Raw genomic sequence first — 18,351 nt, 5'->3', positions numbered from 1 at the left:
ATGTAAGAGAAAATAAGGGAAAGTGTTTCTATGATGGGACAAATAGAGTAGAGTTTGTGTATCTGATTTCTGGAAAAATAGCTGCAATTTTGGTTCTAAGAATTGATGAGCTAATTAACATGACATTGATGATATCTATTCTATTGACAGCATGGCTTGAATTTGGGAGTTAAATCTGATTTTTTTTAAAAAATCCTAATATTTCATTTATATTTATGTCCTCTAATTCAACAAAAAGATTTGAGGCAGCTTAAAGAAAACATGCCACATATCCAAATAAAAAGGAGAGGAGAAAAGGAAGGAAGGAAGAGAGGGAGGGAGAGAGGAGAGGAAGGGAGAGAGAGAAGGAAAGGGAAGAAAGAAAGAAATGTTTTTTTTTTTTTTTATAAAGAGTAAAGAAAAAGAAAAGAATTAATAAACTAAGAGTGAAAAGCATACAGATGAACTAGGAGTATATAGTAACAAAAAACTATAATCATCAGATATTGTTATAAGCTAAGACATAAATTTGGCTGTCCTCCCTGAGAGCCAAGGTAGAAACATAGTTTCAGAAGTTCATTTGCATGGAGAAAAAAAAACAGTATGTTTTTGAACATACTGTTCAAAGAACATACTATTATTTATCAGGAGAAACAAAGTTTTCTACCAACATTTCAGTCTAAAAGAAATCAGCTGTATTAGTCTTCTGAGTAATGTAGTAATGATATCCTTAAATGTTACTGGAAAGGCAGTGGGTGGCATTTGTACACATAACCCTTAAGTAAATGCAATACAAGGTGTATATGGCTTCTGTCAATGGAAGTTTAGGTCATACACAAACCTAGGGAGAGTTCTGGGAGAGCAAACAAGTGTCCTCAACAGCTCTTTCCTCGTATGACTCCATACTACCATGATATCTAGGACACATCCTAGAGGAATGTTCCAAATTATTTTCTCTATATATGATTCCTTTCAGCTATCATATTGATAAAAGTTGAGGAGCTCGCCCTTCAAGACCATATGCCATGGGAAGATAGCCCCTAGCTTTATTTTATCAAGCTAAATATCATGTGCAACAGAATGGTCCTACTTCAGAGGTTCAGAGATGTGTTCAGAAAGGCACTGTGGTAGTAGATTTAGAATCTACATTGTTGCTGTCATCATTCTTCATTTTAGAGTTATCTATTTTGAAGAACAGATTCTTACAGCTTATCTAGATAATGAAAACTAGAGATTCTGTAATTACGGTTTCCTATGATAACCTTTTTACCTCTTTTCCCCTGAAATCTCCTAAAACTGAGAAAAAAAGGCAAGATCACTGGTAGATGCCAAAAAGAAACCAAACCAAACCAAACCCAACAAACATAAGACAACCTTTCAGAGGACATTCTACAGGTGTCCTTTGTCCCCAAGAATAACACCTTTCTTTCTTAAGCTGTCCAACTATACACAATTCTTAATATGTCAGCCAGCGGCCACATGACAGGACAAAATGATAGTAGTCTAGCTCAGGTCATAATCTGTAAGCACTTACGGGTAAGTAAAACAAAAATTCCTCAGGAGGAGGGTTACCATTTCCCAAACACTTAAGAGTGATGTTATCCCCTTCTTTGATGGCATTTTTTGATGGCAGCACTTGTATTGTCACTTGCTCAGTAGGATCTGCAAGAGTCACAGACACAAGTTAACCATTTTCATCAAGTACCAAATTACTCTGTAAATACAATATAAATGACTAAATTATACACAATTTTCTCAAGAAGCTAGTAATGGTAATTACTTAAATGTATCCTTTTATAGAGGGATTGAAGTTAATAGCTACTTGCTTTACCAAGTACTAATCTTGGTTAGAGAAAACTACAGAGACCTTGTTACATAAAAGCCAATTTCTTCTTAGCAAAATGTCTTTAGCTGAGGTAGGAATGGCCATAATTATTTTATGTGCAAAAGACGAGTAGGAACAATCTCACTGCATGATTTCATTATAAGGGCATTTAACTGTATTATATGAACCCCATGGTTTGGAAAGACTGGATCAGCTTCCACAGTAGCTAAAACTATTAGGTACCCTACACTCTTCTTACATAATAATACCTTATATTAAATAAAAAGAGACATGACCTAAGCAATGCTGGCAAGATTTCTAGCATGCAGGAGAGTAGATCAGTTTTCAAAAAGATGAAACCTGTGAACTGAAGACCCTTAAAACAACCAACGGGACTGTAAATATACTATAATTCCATTCTGTTCATTGGAGCAAAGGTGCAAATTTCATTCCATTTGGTCACTTTTATGGAGAAAATAGGGCTAAAGGGTATTCTTTAGTAGAGGCTACTACTAACAGTAGAATGCTAAAGAAATTAAAGGCTAGCTACGAAGGACGATATCCAGCAAACAGAAAATAAGAGGAAGGGGTGTTGGCAGTTACAAATGACCCACTTTCTAATATAGCTTGTTATATAGCTGAATAATAAGAATAACAGAATAGGAATAAGAGTAGGATAATAAATTTATGAAGACTTATTTTGTTATTAGCTAATAAAACAAATAAGTAGTAAATTCAGAGGGTTTTTTTCCTATCTCTTGCTATCATTTATGTATCTTTTTAATATCCAAATGCAGAAAAAACATAGGGTTGATTTAGATTGCTTTGTTGCCTTTTTTTCCATGCTTGGGTCTATTTGCCCAGAATGTTCTGAAGCTAAACAGTGACTGGTTTAATACATTTTTTGTTAGGTTTTCTGAATTCCCCTGAGGTAGTTCCCTCACTAGTGGTTCCCAGTAAAGTTGGAAGGTAAATAAAGTCTGTTTTTCATCCCCCGCTGGCCTTCCATTTCTACGCCTTCTTCACTCTTTTATGTGGCCCTTCACTACTCTGGCCTGTTGCATGTCACTGCAAGACTGCTCAATCAAAGCTGACACCAGAACAGCCAGGATCACAGTCTGTCTGACTTCCTGCTTTATTGCAAAACTTCCCTTCTCTGTGTCCCCTTTCAATAGGCTCTGTTCTGCATTAGAGAATTGAAGAACTACACTGAGATCAGAGAGATCTGAGTTTTAACAGTAACTTTCTGGATGTCCAACTAACATGCCTCAAACAAAATTAACCATCTCTTGCTCTCCCGTTGCCCTGGACTTTTTATCTGAATTTTACTCTGCCTATTAGTAAATCATTCTGCCAGGTATTCTGGCTTTTTCTCATCCACTCTGTCACCATGTGCGAATGATTAATCTATGTTTTGCATCTGATTCTCTCCTTTTAGTCCTACTAACACTTCCATTGTCCAGGCGCTAACTTATACCTGAAACACGGACAGTCCCGTATTCCACTCCATCATATATAAAATATATATTATATAAATTTATATATATACATATATATATATATTTCCTCAAAATCAGTTTTCTGAAGTAAGGCTTTGAAGATTACAATTATATGTGAAGACTGAAATAAAAATTTCCTAACCTGGTACCCATGACTGCCTTGGACTATTCAGGTAAAAAGTATATCTCACTATTCTCTATATACCACTACATAATAACCGAGATTCTATTCAAATTTTCTTTGTCCTATCTCCATTTATCCTCTGTCCACTCATGTATTCATTTGTTTAGTTACTATTTATTTTGTGCTGGCACTAAATGCTGAAGTTATAAAGTTGAAAACAGCATGGCTTTCAATCTATTTGTAATGACATCAAACAATTAAGACAATAACAACATAAAAATTGGATATGATGTTATCACTGATAGTTTTATAGATGCATGAGGTTGGGAAGTGTCCGGTACAAACTGATGCAACAGCTGGAATTTAAAGAATAAATAGGTGTTTGCTAGAAAACAAAAGTTTGGTAGTGATAGCAAATGAATAGTCATGTAAGTAGTAGTCTAAAGGAGGAATCTGGAAAACAGAACAGGATTATAGAAGACACAGTGAAGTGATGAAAATTGAGACATAGTGGAGGACCATGGCTGCAAGGGATCTGAGGCATATCGCAATTGGGAGTATAAAGACAAAAGAGGGAAAGAAAAATCCTGATCATGAAAGTAGACCCAGGGAACTCACTGACTCCATCAAACATATTAACATTTGTGCCACAGGAGTCCCAGAAGAAGAAGAGATAGAAAAGGGGAAAGAAGGTTTATTTGAGGAAATTATAGCTGAAAACAGACATCCAAATCCAGGAGGCACAGAGAACTCCCATCAAAATCCAACAGAAGATCAACACCAAGACACAGAGTAGTTAAATTTGCAAAATATAGAGATAAAGAAAAATCCTAAAAGCAACAAGATAAAAAGTCTCTAATTTATAAGGGAAGACCAATAAGGTTAGCAGGAGATCTCTCCACAGAAACTTAGCATCCAGGAGAAAGGGGCAGGATATAATCAATACACTAAATGGAAAAAATCTGCAGCCAAGAATACTCTATCCTGCAAGGCTATCATTCATAATAGAAGGAGAGACAGTTTCCCAGACAAACAAAAACTAAAGGAGTTCAAGACCAATGAACCAGCCCCGCAAGTAATAGCAAAGGGGACTCTTTAAGTGGGAAAGAAAGACTAAAAGTGATAAAGACCAGAAAGGAACAGAGAAAATCTCCAGAAACAACAACAAATTAAGTAATAAAATGGCACTAAGTTCAGTCATTACTCTGTCAGTCATTACTCTGAATGTAAATGGACTAAATGCTCCAATCAAAGACATAGGGAGTCAGATTGGATATAAAAACAAGGCCCATCTATATACTGCCTACATTTTAGACCTAAAGACACCTGCAGGTTAGAGTGAAGGGATAGAGAAATATTTCCCATGCAAAAGGATATCAAAAGAAAGCTGGAGCAGCAATTCTCATATCAGACAAACTAGATTTTAAACCAAGGTCTACAACAAGAGATGAAGAAGACCACTATATCATAATAAAGTGATCTATTCCATGAGAAGATCTAACAACTGTAAATATTTATGCCCCCAATGTGGGAGCACCCAAATATACTGAACAATTAATAACAAACATAAAGGAATTTATTAATAATAATACACTTATTGTAAGGAACTTTAAAATTCCACTTCTATCAATGGACAGATCATCTAAGCAGAAAATCAACAAGGAAACAATGCCTGTGAATGACACACTGGACCAGACAGAGTTAACATATATTCAGAACATTTCATCCTAAAGCAGCAGAAAATACAATCTTTTCAAGTACACATGGGACATTCTCCAGAATGGACCACATACTAGGTAACAAATCAAGCCTCAATAGGCACAAAAAGACTGATATCATACTATGCATTTTGCCGATCATAAGGCTACGAAACTTGAAGTTAACCAGAAGAAAAAATTTAGAAAGAACATAAATACATGGAAGTTAAAGAAAAACCTACTAAGGAATGACTGGGTCAACCATTAAAGAAGAAATAAATACCTGAAAACAAATGAAAATGAAAATATAATGATCTGAAATCTTTGGGATGCAGCATAAGTGTTCATAAGAAGGGAGTACATACCAATATAAGCCTACCTCGAATACCAAGAAAAATCTCAAATATGCAAGCTAACCTCACACCCAAAGGAGCTAGAAAAAGAAAACAAATGAAGACTAAAGACAGCAGAAGAAGGGAAATAATAAAGATTAGAACAGAAAAAAGTGATATAGAAACAAACAAAACAAAAAACACAGGAGAAAAAAAAATCAAGCTGGTTTTTGAAAAATATTAATAAAACTGACAAACCCCTAGCCAGACTTCTTAAAAAAGAAAAGAGAAAGGACTCAAATAAAATTACAAATGAAAGAGGAGAGATCACAACCAACACCACAGAAATACAAACAATAATGAGAGAATATTATGAAAAATACATGCCACCAAGTTGGGCAATTTGGAAGAAATGTATAAATTCCTAGAAACAGATAACCTACCAAAACTGAAACAGGAAGAAATAGAAAGCTTGACTAGACCAATAACCAGCAAAGATATTGAATCATTAATCAAAAATCTCCCAAGAAACAAAAGTCTAGGGTCAGATGGCTTCCCAGGGGAATTCTATCTATTCTTCACAAACTAGTCCAAAAAAATAGAAAAGGAAGGAAAACTTCCAAATTCATTCTATGAGGCCAGCATTACTCTGATTCCAAAACCAAACAGATTCCACAAAAAAAGAGAACTACAGACTAATAACCCTAATGAACATGGACACAAAAATTCTCAACAAAATACTAGCAAATCAAATCCAACATTACACTAAAAGAATCATTTACCATGATTAAGTAAGATTTATTCTTGGGTTGCCAAGGTGGTTCAATATTTGCAAATCAATCAACGTGAGATACCACACTAATAAAAGGAAGGCTAAGAACCATATGATCCTCTCAACAGATGCAGACAAAGCATTTGACAAAGTACAACATCCGTTCTTCATAAAAACCATCAACAAAATAGGGATAGAAGGAACATACCTCAACATAATAAAGGACATAAATGAAAAACCACAGGTCATGCCATCCTCAGTGGGGAAAAACAGAGTTTTTCCTCTAAATCAGGAACAGCAAAGATGGCTACTGTCGCCACTGTTATTAATATAGTACTGGAAGCCCCAGCCTCAGCAATCAGACAAAAAAAAATAAAAAATTTAAAAAATTTTTAAGAAGTGAAAGGTGTCCAAATTAGCAAGGAAGAAGTCAAATTTTCACTGTTTGCAGATGAAATGATAGCTTATAAAAGACCCCACCAAAAAATTGTTAGAACTGATACACAAATACAGCAAAATTGCAGGATACAAAATCAACATGCAGAAAATGTTGCATTTCTATACACCAATAATGAAGCAGCAGAAAGAGAAATCAAGAAATCGATGTAATTTACAAATGTACCAAAAACTGTAAGACATCTAGGAATAAACCTAACCAAGGAGGTAAGAGATCTGTACTCTAAAAACTATAGAACACTTATGAAAGAAACTGAAGATGACACAAAGAAATGGAAAAACATTCCATGCTCATGGATTAAAAGAACAAATATTGTTAAAAAGCCTATACTACCCAAAGCAATCCACACGTTTAATGCAATCCCTATCAAAATATCACTAGCTATTTTCACAGAGCTAGACCAAACAATCCTAAAATTTGTATTGAACCACAAGACCCAAAAAGCCAAAGCAACCTTGAAAATGAAAAGCAAAGCTGGAGGCATCAGAATTCTGGACTTCAAGCTACATTACAAAGTGGAAGTGATCAAGACAGATTGATAATGGCATAAAAACAGATACATAGACCAATGGAACAAAACAGAAAACTCAGATATGGACCCACAACTATACAGTCAACTAATCTTTGACAAAGTCTCTTCAACAAATGGTGTTGGGAAAACAGACAGCAACATGCCAATGAAACTGGGTAACTTTCTTACACCATACACAAAAATGAACTCAAAATGCATGAAAGACCTAAATGTGAGACAGGAAACCATCAAAGTACTGGAGGAGAACATAGGCAGCACCTCCTTGACACTGGCCATAGCAACTTCTTATTGGATGCATCTCTGGAAGCAAGGGAAACGACAAGTTAACTCCTGGGACTTCAACAAGATAAAAATCTTCTGCATAGCGAAGGAAACAGTCAACAAAACTAGAAGGCAACCTACAGAGTGGGAGAGGATATTTGTAAATGACATATCTGATTAAGGGTTAGTATCTAAAATCTATAAAGAACTTATAAATTTTAACACCCCAAAAACAAATAATCCAGTTAAAAATGGGCAGAAGACATGAACAGACATTTTTCCAAAGAAGATAGCCAGAATGGATAACAGACACATGGGAAGATGCTCACCATCAATCATCACCAGGGAAATATAAATCAAAACCACAATGAGATACCACCTCACACCTGTCAGAATGGCTAAATATAACTACATAGCAAACAAAAGATGCTGACCAGGGTGCAGAGAGAAGGGAACTATCTTACACTGTTTATGGGAATAAAAACTGGGACAGCCACTCTGGAAAGCAATATGGAGTTTCCTCAAAAAGTTAAAAATAGGGGAGGAGTCAAGATGGCGGAGAAGTAGCAGGCTGAGACGACATCGGGTAGCAGGAGATCAGCTAGATAGCTTATCTAACCATTGTGAACACCTACAAATCCAACGGGAAATCAAAGAGAAGAAGAGCAACAATCCCAGAAACAGAAAATCGATCACTTTCTGAAAGGTAGGACCTGCGGAGAAGTGAATCCAAAGCGACGGGAAGATAGACCCCGGGGGGAGGGGCCGGCACCCGGCAAGCGGCGGAGCGACGGAGCACAAAATCGGGACTTTTAAAAGTCGGCTCCACTGGGAGACATCGCTCCAGAGGCTAAACTGGGGGGAAACCCAGGCGGGGTCAGCATAACCCCAGGACCCGCAGGGTCACAGAAGGACTGGGGGTGTCTGAGTGCCACAGAGCTCGCAGGTATTGGAGCGGGGAAGCCGGCTATAGCGACAAAGCCGAGGAGTGAGCTCTAAGCCCAGGGTTACCTTGTGCCGGTCGCAGGCTGGGTGGGCTCGGAGCGCGGCCGGAGGCCACAGAGACAAAAGCGACCCGGCGCTTTTCTCCAGCTCCAACAATTGACTGCTTTCCTCGAGGCGCGACCGCAAGCCAGGGAGGCGGGACTGTTGGGCGCTTTGCTCTGAGAGCGCACTGAGGAGCGGAACCCCAAGCTCTCGGCTCCTCCGGGCCAGAGACTGGGAGGCCGCCATCTTCATTCCCGTCCTCCGGAACTCTACGGAAAGCGCTCAGGGAACAAAAGCTCCCGAAAGCAAACCCGAGCGGATTCCTTAGCCCGGCCCCTGGCAAGGGCGGTGCAATTCCGCCTGCGGCAAGGACACTTGAAAATCACTACAACAGGCCCCTCCCCCAGAAGATCAACAAGAAACCGATCCAAAACCAACTTCAGTCACCAAGAACAGCGGAATTCCACAGCAGGAGAAAGCAAATCCTACCTGGACAAAATGACAAGGCGGAAAAACTCACCTCAAAAAAAAGAACAAGAGGCCGTACCGAAGGCTGGAGACCTAATCAATACAGACATAGGTAGCATGACAGATCTAGAGTTCAGAATGACAATTCTCAAGGTTCTAGCCGGGCTCGAAAAAGGCATAGAAGATATTAGAGAAACCCTCTCCGGAGAGATAAAAGCCCTTTCTGGAGAAATAAAAGAACTAAAATCTAACCAAGTTGAAATCAAAAAAGCTATTCATGAGGTGCAATCAAAAATGGAAGCTCTCACTGCCAGGATAAATGAGGCAGAAGAAAGAAATAGTGACATAGAAGACCAAATGACAGAGAATAAAGAAGCTGAGCAAAAGAGAGACAAACAACTACTGGAACACGAGGAGAGGATTCGAGAGATAAGTGACACCATAAGACGACACAACATTAGAATAATTGGGATTCCAGAAGAAGAAGAAAGAGAGAGGGGAGCAGAAGGTATATTGGAGACAATTATTGGAGAGAATTTCCCTAATATGGCAAAGGGAACAAACATCAAAATCCAGGAGATGCTAAGAACGCCCCTCAAAATCAATAAAAATAGGTCCACACCTCGTCACCTGATAGTAAAATTTACAAGTCTTAGCGACAAAGAGAAAATCCTGAAAGCAGCCCGGGAAAAGAAGTCTGTAACATACAAGGGTAAAAACATTAGATTGGCAGCGGACCTATCCACAGAGACCTGGCAGGCCAGAAAGAACTGGCATGACATATTCAGAGCACTAAACGAGAAAAACATGCAGCCAAGAATACTATATCCGGCTAGGCTATCATTGAAAATAGAAGGAGAGATAAAGAGCTTCCAGGACAAACAAAAGCTGAAAGAATTTGCAAACACCAAACCAGCTCTACAGGAAATATTGAAAGGGGTCCTCTAAGCAAAGAGAGACCCTAAAAGTAGTAGACCAGAAAGAAGCAGAAACAATATACAGTAACAGTCACCTTACAGGCAATACAATGGCACTAAATTCATATCTCTCAATAGTTACCCTGAATGTTAATGGGCTAAATGCCCCAATCAAAAGACACAGGGTATCAGAATGGATAAAAAAACAAAACCCATCAATATGCTGCCTACAAGAAACTCATTTTAGATCCGAAGACACCTCCAGATTTAAAGTGAGGGGGTGGAAAACAATCTACCATGCTAATGGACATCAGAAGAAAGCTGGGGTGGCAATCCTTATATCAGATCAATTAGATTTTAAGCCAAAGACTATAATAAGAGATGAGGAAGGACACTATATCATACTCAAAGGGTCTGTCCAACAAGAAGATCTAACAATCTTAAATATCTATGCCCCTAACATGGGAGCAGCCAACTATATAAACCAATTAATAACAAAATCAAAGAAATACATCGACAGTAATACAATAATAGCAGGGGACTTTAACACTCCCCTCACTGAAATGGACAGATCATCTAAGCAAAAGATCAACAAGGAAATAAAGGCCTTAAATGACACACTGGACCAGATGGACATCACAGATATATTCAGAACATTCCATCCCAAAGCAACAGAATATACATTCTTCTCTAGTGCACATGGAACATTCTCCAGAATAGACCACATCCTGGGTCATAAATCAGGTCTCAATCGGTACCAAAAGATCGAGATCATTCCCTGCATATTTTCAGACCACAATGCTCTGAAGCTCGAACTCAATCACAAGAGGAAATTTGGAAAGAACGCAAATACATGGAGACTAAACAGCATCCTTCTAAAAAATGAATGGGTCAACCAGGAAATTAAAGAAGAATTGAAAAAATTCATGGAAACAAATGATAATGAAAACACAACAGTTCAAAATCTGTGGGATACAACAAAGGCAGTCCTGAGAGGAAAATATATAGCAGTGCAAGCTTTTCTCAAGAAACAAGAAAGGTCTCAAATACACAACCTAACCCTACACCTAAAGGAGCTGGAGAGAGAACAACAAAGAAAGCCTAAACCCAGCAGGAGAAGAGAAATCATAAAGATCAGAGCAGAAATCAATGAAATAGAAACTAAAAAAACAATAGAACAAATCAACAAAACTAGGAGCTGGTTCTTTGAAAGAATTAATAAGATTGATAAGCCCCTGGCCAGACTTATCAAAAAGAAAAGAGAAAGGACGCAAATAAATAAAATCATGAATGAAAGAGGAGAGATCACAACCAACACCAAAGAAATACAAACAATTATAAGAACATACTATGAGCAACTCTATGGCAACAAATTTGACAACCTGGAAGAAATGGATACATTTCTAGAGATGTATAAACTACCACAACTGAACCAGGAAGAAATAGATAACCTGAACAGACCCATAACCAGTAAGGAGATTGAAACAGTCATCAAAAATCTCCAAACAAACAAAAGTCCAGGACCAGACGGCTTCCCAGGGGAATTCTACCAAACATTTAAAGAAGAATTAATTCCTATTCTCCTGAAACTGTTCCAAAAAATAGAAATGGAAGGAAAACTTCCAAACTCATTCTATGAGGCCAGCATCACCTTGATCCCAAAACCAGACAAGGATCCCACCAAAAAAGAGAATTACAGACCAATATCCTTGATGAACACAGATGCGAAAATTCTCACCAAAATACTGGCCAATAGGATCCAACAGTACATTAAAAGGATTATTTACCACGACCAAGTGGGATTTATTCCAGGGCTGCAAGGTTGGTTCAACATCCGCAAATCCATCAATGTGATACAATACATTAATAAAAGAAAGAGTAAGAACCATATGATACTCTCAATAGATGCTGAAAAAGCGTTTGACAAAGTGCAGCATCCCTTCCTGATTAAAACTCTTCAAAGTGTAGGGATAGAAGGCACATACCTCAATATTATCAAAGCCATCTATGAAAAACCCACCGCAAATATCATTCTCAATGGAGAAAAACTGAAAGCTTTTCCGCTAAGGTCAGGAACACGGCAGGGATGTCCGTTATCACCACTGCTGTTCAATATAGTACTAGAAGTCCTAGCCTCAGCAATCAGACAACAAAAAGAAATTAAAGGCATCCAAATCGGCAAAGAAGAAGTCAAACTATCACTCTTTGCAGATGATATGATACTATATGTGGAAAACCCAAAAGGTTCCACTCCAAAACTGCTAGAACTTATACAGGAATTCAGTAAAGTGTCAGGATATAAAGTCAATGCACAGAAATCAGTCGCATTTCTTTACACTAACAACAAGACAGAAGAAAGAGAAATTGAGGAGTCAGTCCCATTTACAATCGTGCCCAAAACCATAAGATACCTAGGAATAAATCTAACCAAAGAGGCAAAGAATCTATACTCAGAAAACTATAAAGTACTCATGAAAGAAATTGAGGAAGACACAAAGAAATGGAAAAATATTCCATGCTCATGGATTGGAAGAACAAATATTGTGAAAATGTCTATTCTACCTAAAGCAATCTACACATTTAATGCAATCCCTATCAAAATCCCATCCATTTTTTTTAAAGAAATAGAACAAATAATCCTAAAATTTATATGGAACCAGAAAAGACCTCGAATAGCCAAAGGAATATTGAAAAAGAAAGCCAAAGTCGGTGGTATCACAATTCCAGACTTCAAGCTCTATTACAAAGCTGTCATCATCAAGACAGTATGGTACTGGCACAAAAACAGACATATAGATCAATGGAACAGAATAGAGAGTCCAGAAATAGACCCTCAACTCTATGGTCAACTAATCTTCGACAAAGCAGGAAAGAATATCCAATGGAAAAAAGACAGCCTCTTCAACAAATGGTGCTGGGAAAATTGGACAGCCACATGCAGAAAAATGAAATTGGACTATTTCCTTACACCACACACGAAAATAGACTCAAAGTGGATGAAGGACCTCAATGTGCGAAAGGAATCTATCAAAATCCTTGAGGACAATGCAGGCAGCAACCTCTTTGACCTCAACCGCAGCAACTTCTTCCTAGGAACATCGCCAAAGGCAACAGAAGCAAGGGCAAAAATGAACTATTGGGATTTCATCAAGATTAAAAGCTTTTGCACAGCAAAGGAAACAGTAAACAAAACCAAAAGACAACTGACAGAATGGGAGAAGATATTTGCAAACGACATATCAGATAAAGGGCTCGTATCCAAAATCTATAAAGAGCTTATCAAACTCAATACCCAAAGAACAAATAATCCAGTCAAGAAATGGGCAGAGGACATGAACAGACATTTCTGCAAGGAAGACATCCAGATGGCCAACAGACACATGAAAAAATGCTCCACATCACTCAGCATCAGGGAAATACAAATCAAAACCACAATGAGATACCACCTCACACCAGTCAGAATGGCTAAAATTAACAAGTCAAGAAATGACAGATGCTGGCGAGGATGCGGAGAGAGGGGAACCCTCCTACACTGTTGGTGGGAATGCAAGCTGGTGCAACCACTCTGGAAAACAGTGTGGAGGTTCCTCAAAAAACTGAAAATAGAGCTACCCTACGACCCAGCAATTGCACTACTGGGTATATATCCTAAAGATACAAACGTGGTGCTCCGAAGGGGCACGTGCACCCGAATGTTTATAGCAGCAATGTCCACAATAGCCAAACTGTGGAAAGCGCCTAGATGTCCATCAACAGATGAATGGATAAAGAAGAAGTGGTATATATACACAATGGAATACTATGCAGCCATCAAAAGACATGAAATCTTGCCATTTGCGACGACGTGGATGGAACTAGAGGGTATCATGCTTAGCGAAATAAGTCAATCGGAGAAATATAACTATCATATGATCTCTTTGATATGAGGAAGGGGAGATGCAAGGTGGGGGGGTTTGGGGGGAGGTAGGAAAAGAAAAAATGAAAAGATGGGATTGGGAGGGAGACAAACCATAAAAGACTCAATCTCAAGAAACAGACTGAGGGTTGCGGGGGGGAAGGGGGACGGGAGAGGGTGGTGGGGAAATGGACATTGGGGAGGGTATGGGCTATGATGAGTGCTGTGAAATGTGTAAACCAGATGATTCACAGACCTGTACCCCTGGGGATAAAAATACATTATATGTTTATTAAAATAAAAAATTAAAAAAAAAAAAAAAAGTTAAAAATAGAACTACCCTACAACCCAGCAATTGCACTACTAGGTATTTACCTAAAAGACACAAAAATACTGATTTGAACAGATACATGCAGCCTGATGTTTACAGCAGCATTATCAACAATACCCAAATTAGGAAAGAGCCCAAATGTCCACCAACTGATGAATGAATAAAGTAGCTGTCATATATATATACAATGGAATACTACTCAGCCATAAAAAAATGAAATCTTGCCATTTGCAATGACATGGATGGAGCTAGAGAGTATTATGCTGAGCAAAACAAGTCAGAGGAAGACAAGTGCCATATGATATCACTAACATGTGGAATTTAAGAAATGATAACAGATGAACATAAGTGGAAGAAAATAAATAGGTAAACCATAAAACAGACTTCTAACTATAGAGAACAAACTGAGGGTTGCTAGCGGGGAGGTGGAGGGGGGTTGGGTTAAATGGGGGATGGGGATTAAGGAGTGCACTTGCTGTGATAAGCAACTGGTGTTGTATACTAAATCCTACACTTAAAACTTATATTACACTGTATGTTAACCAACTGGAATTTAAGTAAAAACTTGGAAGAAAGAAAACATCGAGCGTGAAGATTAATCCAAGAGATCTGGGGAGTTACTAAAGAATTATAATCATAGCACTAACCTAACATGGTTTCACATCTGTTTTTAAAAAGATACTTTCGGCAACAGCTTGGAGGGCAGTTCAGAGTGAACAGAAAGGAATATTATTTTGGGAATCACAGAAATTCGGGCCATGAAGAATAGTGATATATTCGTGGGCAGTGTCAGAAGGCAGAATCAGATTAACATAAAGATAAACATAAACATAAAGAATCAGATTAACATAAAGATAAACATAAAGAGCTAGATTCTATCAAGTTTCATTACTGATTGGAAAGGGTAAGGAAGGATTAGGGTAGGAGTGGACTAGGGAACCTTCCTCCAGATGAATTGACCAAATTTCTTTCCTCTGAATGTATTCTCTGTCCTTTCCATTTAGCTCCCTCCTTCTCCACTTTTAAGTGATTTTCCAAGTGTGGTCCTCATATGAATAGTGTTAGCATCACCAGGGAATCTGTTATAAATGCAAAGTGTTGAACCTCCCCCCACAACTACAGGGTGAGAAACTTCAGAGCAGGGTCCGGTGATTTGTGTTCTAAGACCTTGTGGTGATTCAGATGCAACAAAAGTCCAAGAATCACTGTCCTTGGGCATCTAAGCTTCCAGTGCTATTCATTGAGTTCTGAGTGTCACCACATGTGACCTTGCACTGACAATTTCCTCCCCCTGTAGGTATCTCATTGCTCTACTGGAGTCACAAACTCTTTGAATGTCAGAACCCTGTTAAGCACTTTGTATCTTTACCAGGAAGTCCAGCACTGTATACATTGTGGCTTCTCAAAAGCTGTGCCAAATGCACCCCCCACAGCCCAGCCACAGTAAAATCATTTCCTTCTTACTCATCCAAGGACTTTTCTGCTTACCCGGCTCTTTGTGCCTGATAACACACATTCCTGTTTTTTCTGAAGCCACTTTCCCGGTCCTTATTACTCATCTTGATGCTCTTTCCTATTTTGTACTCCTGCACTTACACCAAGAGAGTTTATTTCCAGTTCAACATTTTTGAACAGACAGAATTCTGCCTTTACTTACAGAAATAATGGTTTGATTTTAGATAAGTTGCACATAATGAAATCCTTTAAATCCTCACTTTAAGTCAGTATATAAGTTGAAACTTAGATATAAAGTTTAAGTCACAACAATCCTTTATTGTCAGGGCAAGTGGAATGTCAGTTTTGTTCTTCTATGAGGCTCTGCACCTTATGGAACCAAAATAGGAATGCAGAGGAGATTAAACCCTACAATGGCTCAACTGGCATTTCTGCTCTTTCTTCAGAATACACGTAGAAGTATTAGGTTATTCTACCATATATGGCAGTATTACAAAAAGTTTTGATTCATTTTTTAAAAATAATGAAATTCTTTTAAAATTTTTAAAACAGCATCTCTCCAAAAATAGTATCTCTAGTTCTATGCATCTGTAGTAATAATGATCATATGTAATAATAATAGTACTTAGTAACAAGAACTTAATGAGCAATATAGGATGCTATTTTAGATTTGTGATTTCCCTTAATCTCCATAACATCACTGAGTTATTTTTTCCATTTCAAGGTAAGAAAACTGAGACCTAAAGCAGTTACCTACTCTTTTAGAAAGGCACAGAAATTGACTGTATTGGGCCTGGACTATCAGCCTGTTTGCTCTGAATCTTGGCACCTGTCTTATGGGAAAGAGAACAGCACGGCAGAAAAGGATTCTAACCCAGTCTCTACAGCTAATTTAGGGCAGGTCTCTGAGATTCACTTTACTGCTTAGTAAAATAAGGAGTTAGATCAGATGATCAAGAAGGTTCCTTTTTAGTCTAACAGCCTATGTTTCAAATCCATGAAATAAAGTTAACCAAAATGTCTGGAATAAAACATCCTATTTAAACTTGTATAACTGATCTTATTATTAACATTTTTTCTCATTAAAAATGGAAATCCCATAGCGAGAAGTCCAATCAGTCATAAGCTTCTATCCATCTGTCCTTCATTCAGAAAATAATCAGATGGCATTTTGAACTCTTACAAAATTCATAACTTAGGGCGCCTGGGTGGCTCAGTCGTTAAGTGTCTGCCTTCGGCTCAGGACATGATCCCAGGGTTCTGGGATGGAGCCCCACATCAGGCTCCCTGATCAGCGGGAAGCCTGCTTCCTCCCTCTTCCACTCCCCTTGCTTGTAGTCGCTCTCTTACTGTCTCTCTCTCTCTGTGTCAAATAAATAAATAAAATCTTAAAAAAAAAAAATTCATAGCTTGTGAAGACTACCTGAAGGGATCACCCTGAGTTAGAGGTCTTGTTTTTAAGGAACTTAGTGTCCAGCAGAATCCAGAAGAGATGTTCAGAAATGACAAAGTGGAAAGTGAAAGCTACCACAAGACAGAGTAAGCATTTATTCCATAGGTCTTCCAAGGAGAAAGAAATTATTTGAGTACTGCAGAACAGGAAAGAAGGATTGAAGGCACAATCCAAAGAGAACGTGGATCAGGAACTGAAAGATTAATAGCATTTGAATACTCTAAGACATTAACATTGCCTAACTGTAGGGATGCCTGGGTGGCTCAGTCATTAAGCGGCTGCCTTCCGCTCAGATCATGATCTCAGGGTCCTGGGACCGAGCCCCGCATCAGGCTCCCTGCTCGGCGGGAGCCTGCTTCTCCCTCTTCCACTCCCCCTGCTTGTGTTCCCTCTCTTGTGTCTTTCTCTGTCAAATAAATAAATAAAACCAAAAAAATTGCATAATTGCATACTGAGTTACTTACAGTAAATATCAAAGATTGCTTGTTCAGACTGAAGTGTTTTCTGACCAGATGGTCCATAATATGTCACAGAGCAGGTAAATGGCATCTGTATGTCAGCCTTGGTTGCCTTGTACTCCAGGGATGAAGTCATGGTATAGAGCTGAGTTACCGGGTCCATTTGCTTTTTAAAAATTAAGACCACCACTGAAGAAAGTAAGAACACTAATGATAGCATCTTTCATTGGAAAAATCACAATCCTTAAATGTCACAACACCTTGATAAGTGGTTTTGTCCTTACTATATTTAACAGGAGGGAAATTTGACATGTACCAAGGTAGAATGTCTTTTCAGAACCATGAAATCAGAGACATAGACAGAAATAGAATCCTGGGATCCTATCTCCCACTCCCTTTAATTAACTTCTAGAACATGCCATATACAGAAATAATTCTTCTCCGCTCTTGATTCTTCTGCACAAGGACTAAAATGATGTTTTAAAAAATCACTTAATGACTTAATGGTTACTGAAAGGAACAAAGCATAGAACCATAGATCAAAAAGGCCAATGCATTTAGATGCAGGGCAGTCTAAGGAATGCCTAGATGAGAGAAGGTCAAAATAGGTCATCTGAATTTATTGCCCATTTCTTACCCACCTCCTTCAAGGGGTTGCAGCACTTTTCCATTCCTGTACCATGTGATGTTGCCATCTGGATAACTGTCTTTTGAAATGCAGTCTCCCAACTGCAAAATGAAAAGGAAATGTTGCTACCTTGGTTCGATCAGTGGTTGTCAATTTGAAAGCTTTGGACTCCTCAGGGGGTGCAGCTCTTCCAAAGGTTTCGTGACCCATTCATTATCCAAGCACTGAATGGGGACTGAATACATGCTCCCTTGCATTAAAAACAATGCCTAGTACTTAAA

The 18,351-nt window shown here is 38.3% G+C and overlaps 1 protein-coding gene across 1 annotated transcript in view; it reads right to left on the bottom strand.

Annotated features, from left to right (window-relative positions):
- ALCAM (activated leukocyte cell adhesion molecule) overlaps nt 1-18,351 on the bottom strand; it is a 213,207-nt gene that overhangs the window by 30,434 nt on the left and 164,422 nt on the right. Inside the window, exons 5-7 of the mRNA XM_080798788.1 lie at nt 18,084-18,171; nt 17,449-17,631; nt 1,514-1,641 (exon numbers count right to left, since the gene is read on the bottom strand). Of these exons, the coding sequence (XP_080654914.1) occupies nt 1,514-1,641; nt 17,449-17,631; nt 18,084-18,171 (399 nt within the window). The remainder of the gene's footprint in view (nt 1-1,513; nt 1,642-17,448; nt 17,632-18,083; nt 18,172-18,351) is intronic.

Source organism: Martes martes (assembly GCF_963455335.1).
Source record: "Martes martes genome assembly, chromosome: 1".
Taxonomy (NCBI): Eukaryota; Metazoa; Chordata; class Mammalia; order Carnivora; family Mustelidae; genus Martes; species Martes martes.
The sequence above is the reverse complement of the archived record's forward strand: the minus strand, read 5'-3'. Positions and strand labels throughout refer to the sequence as shown.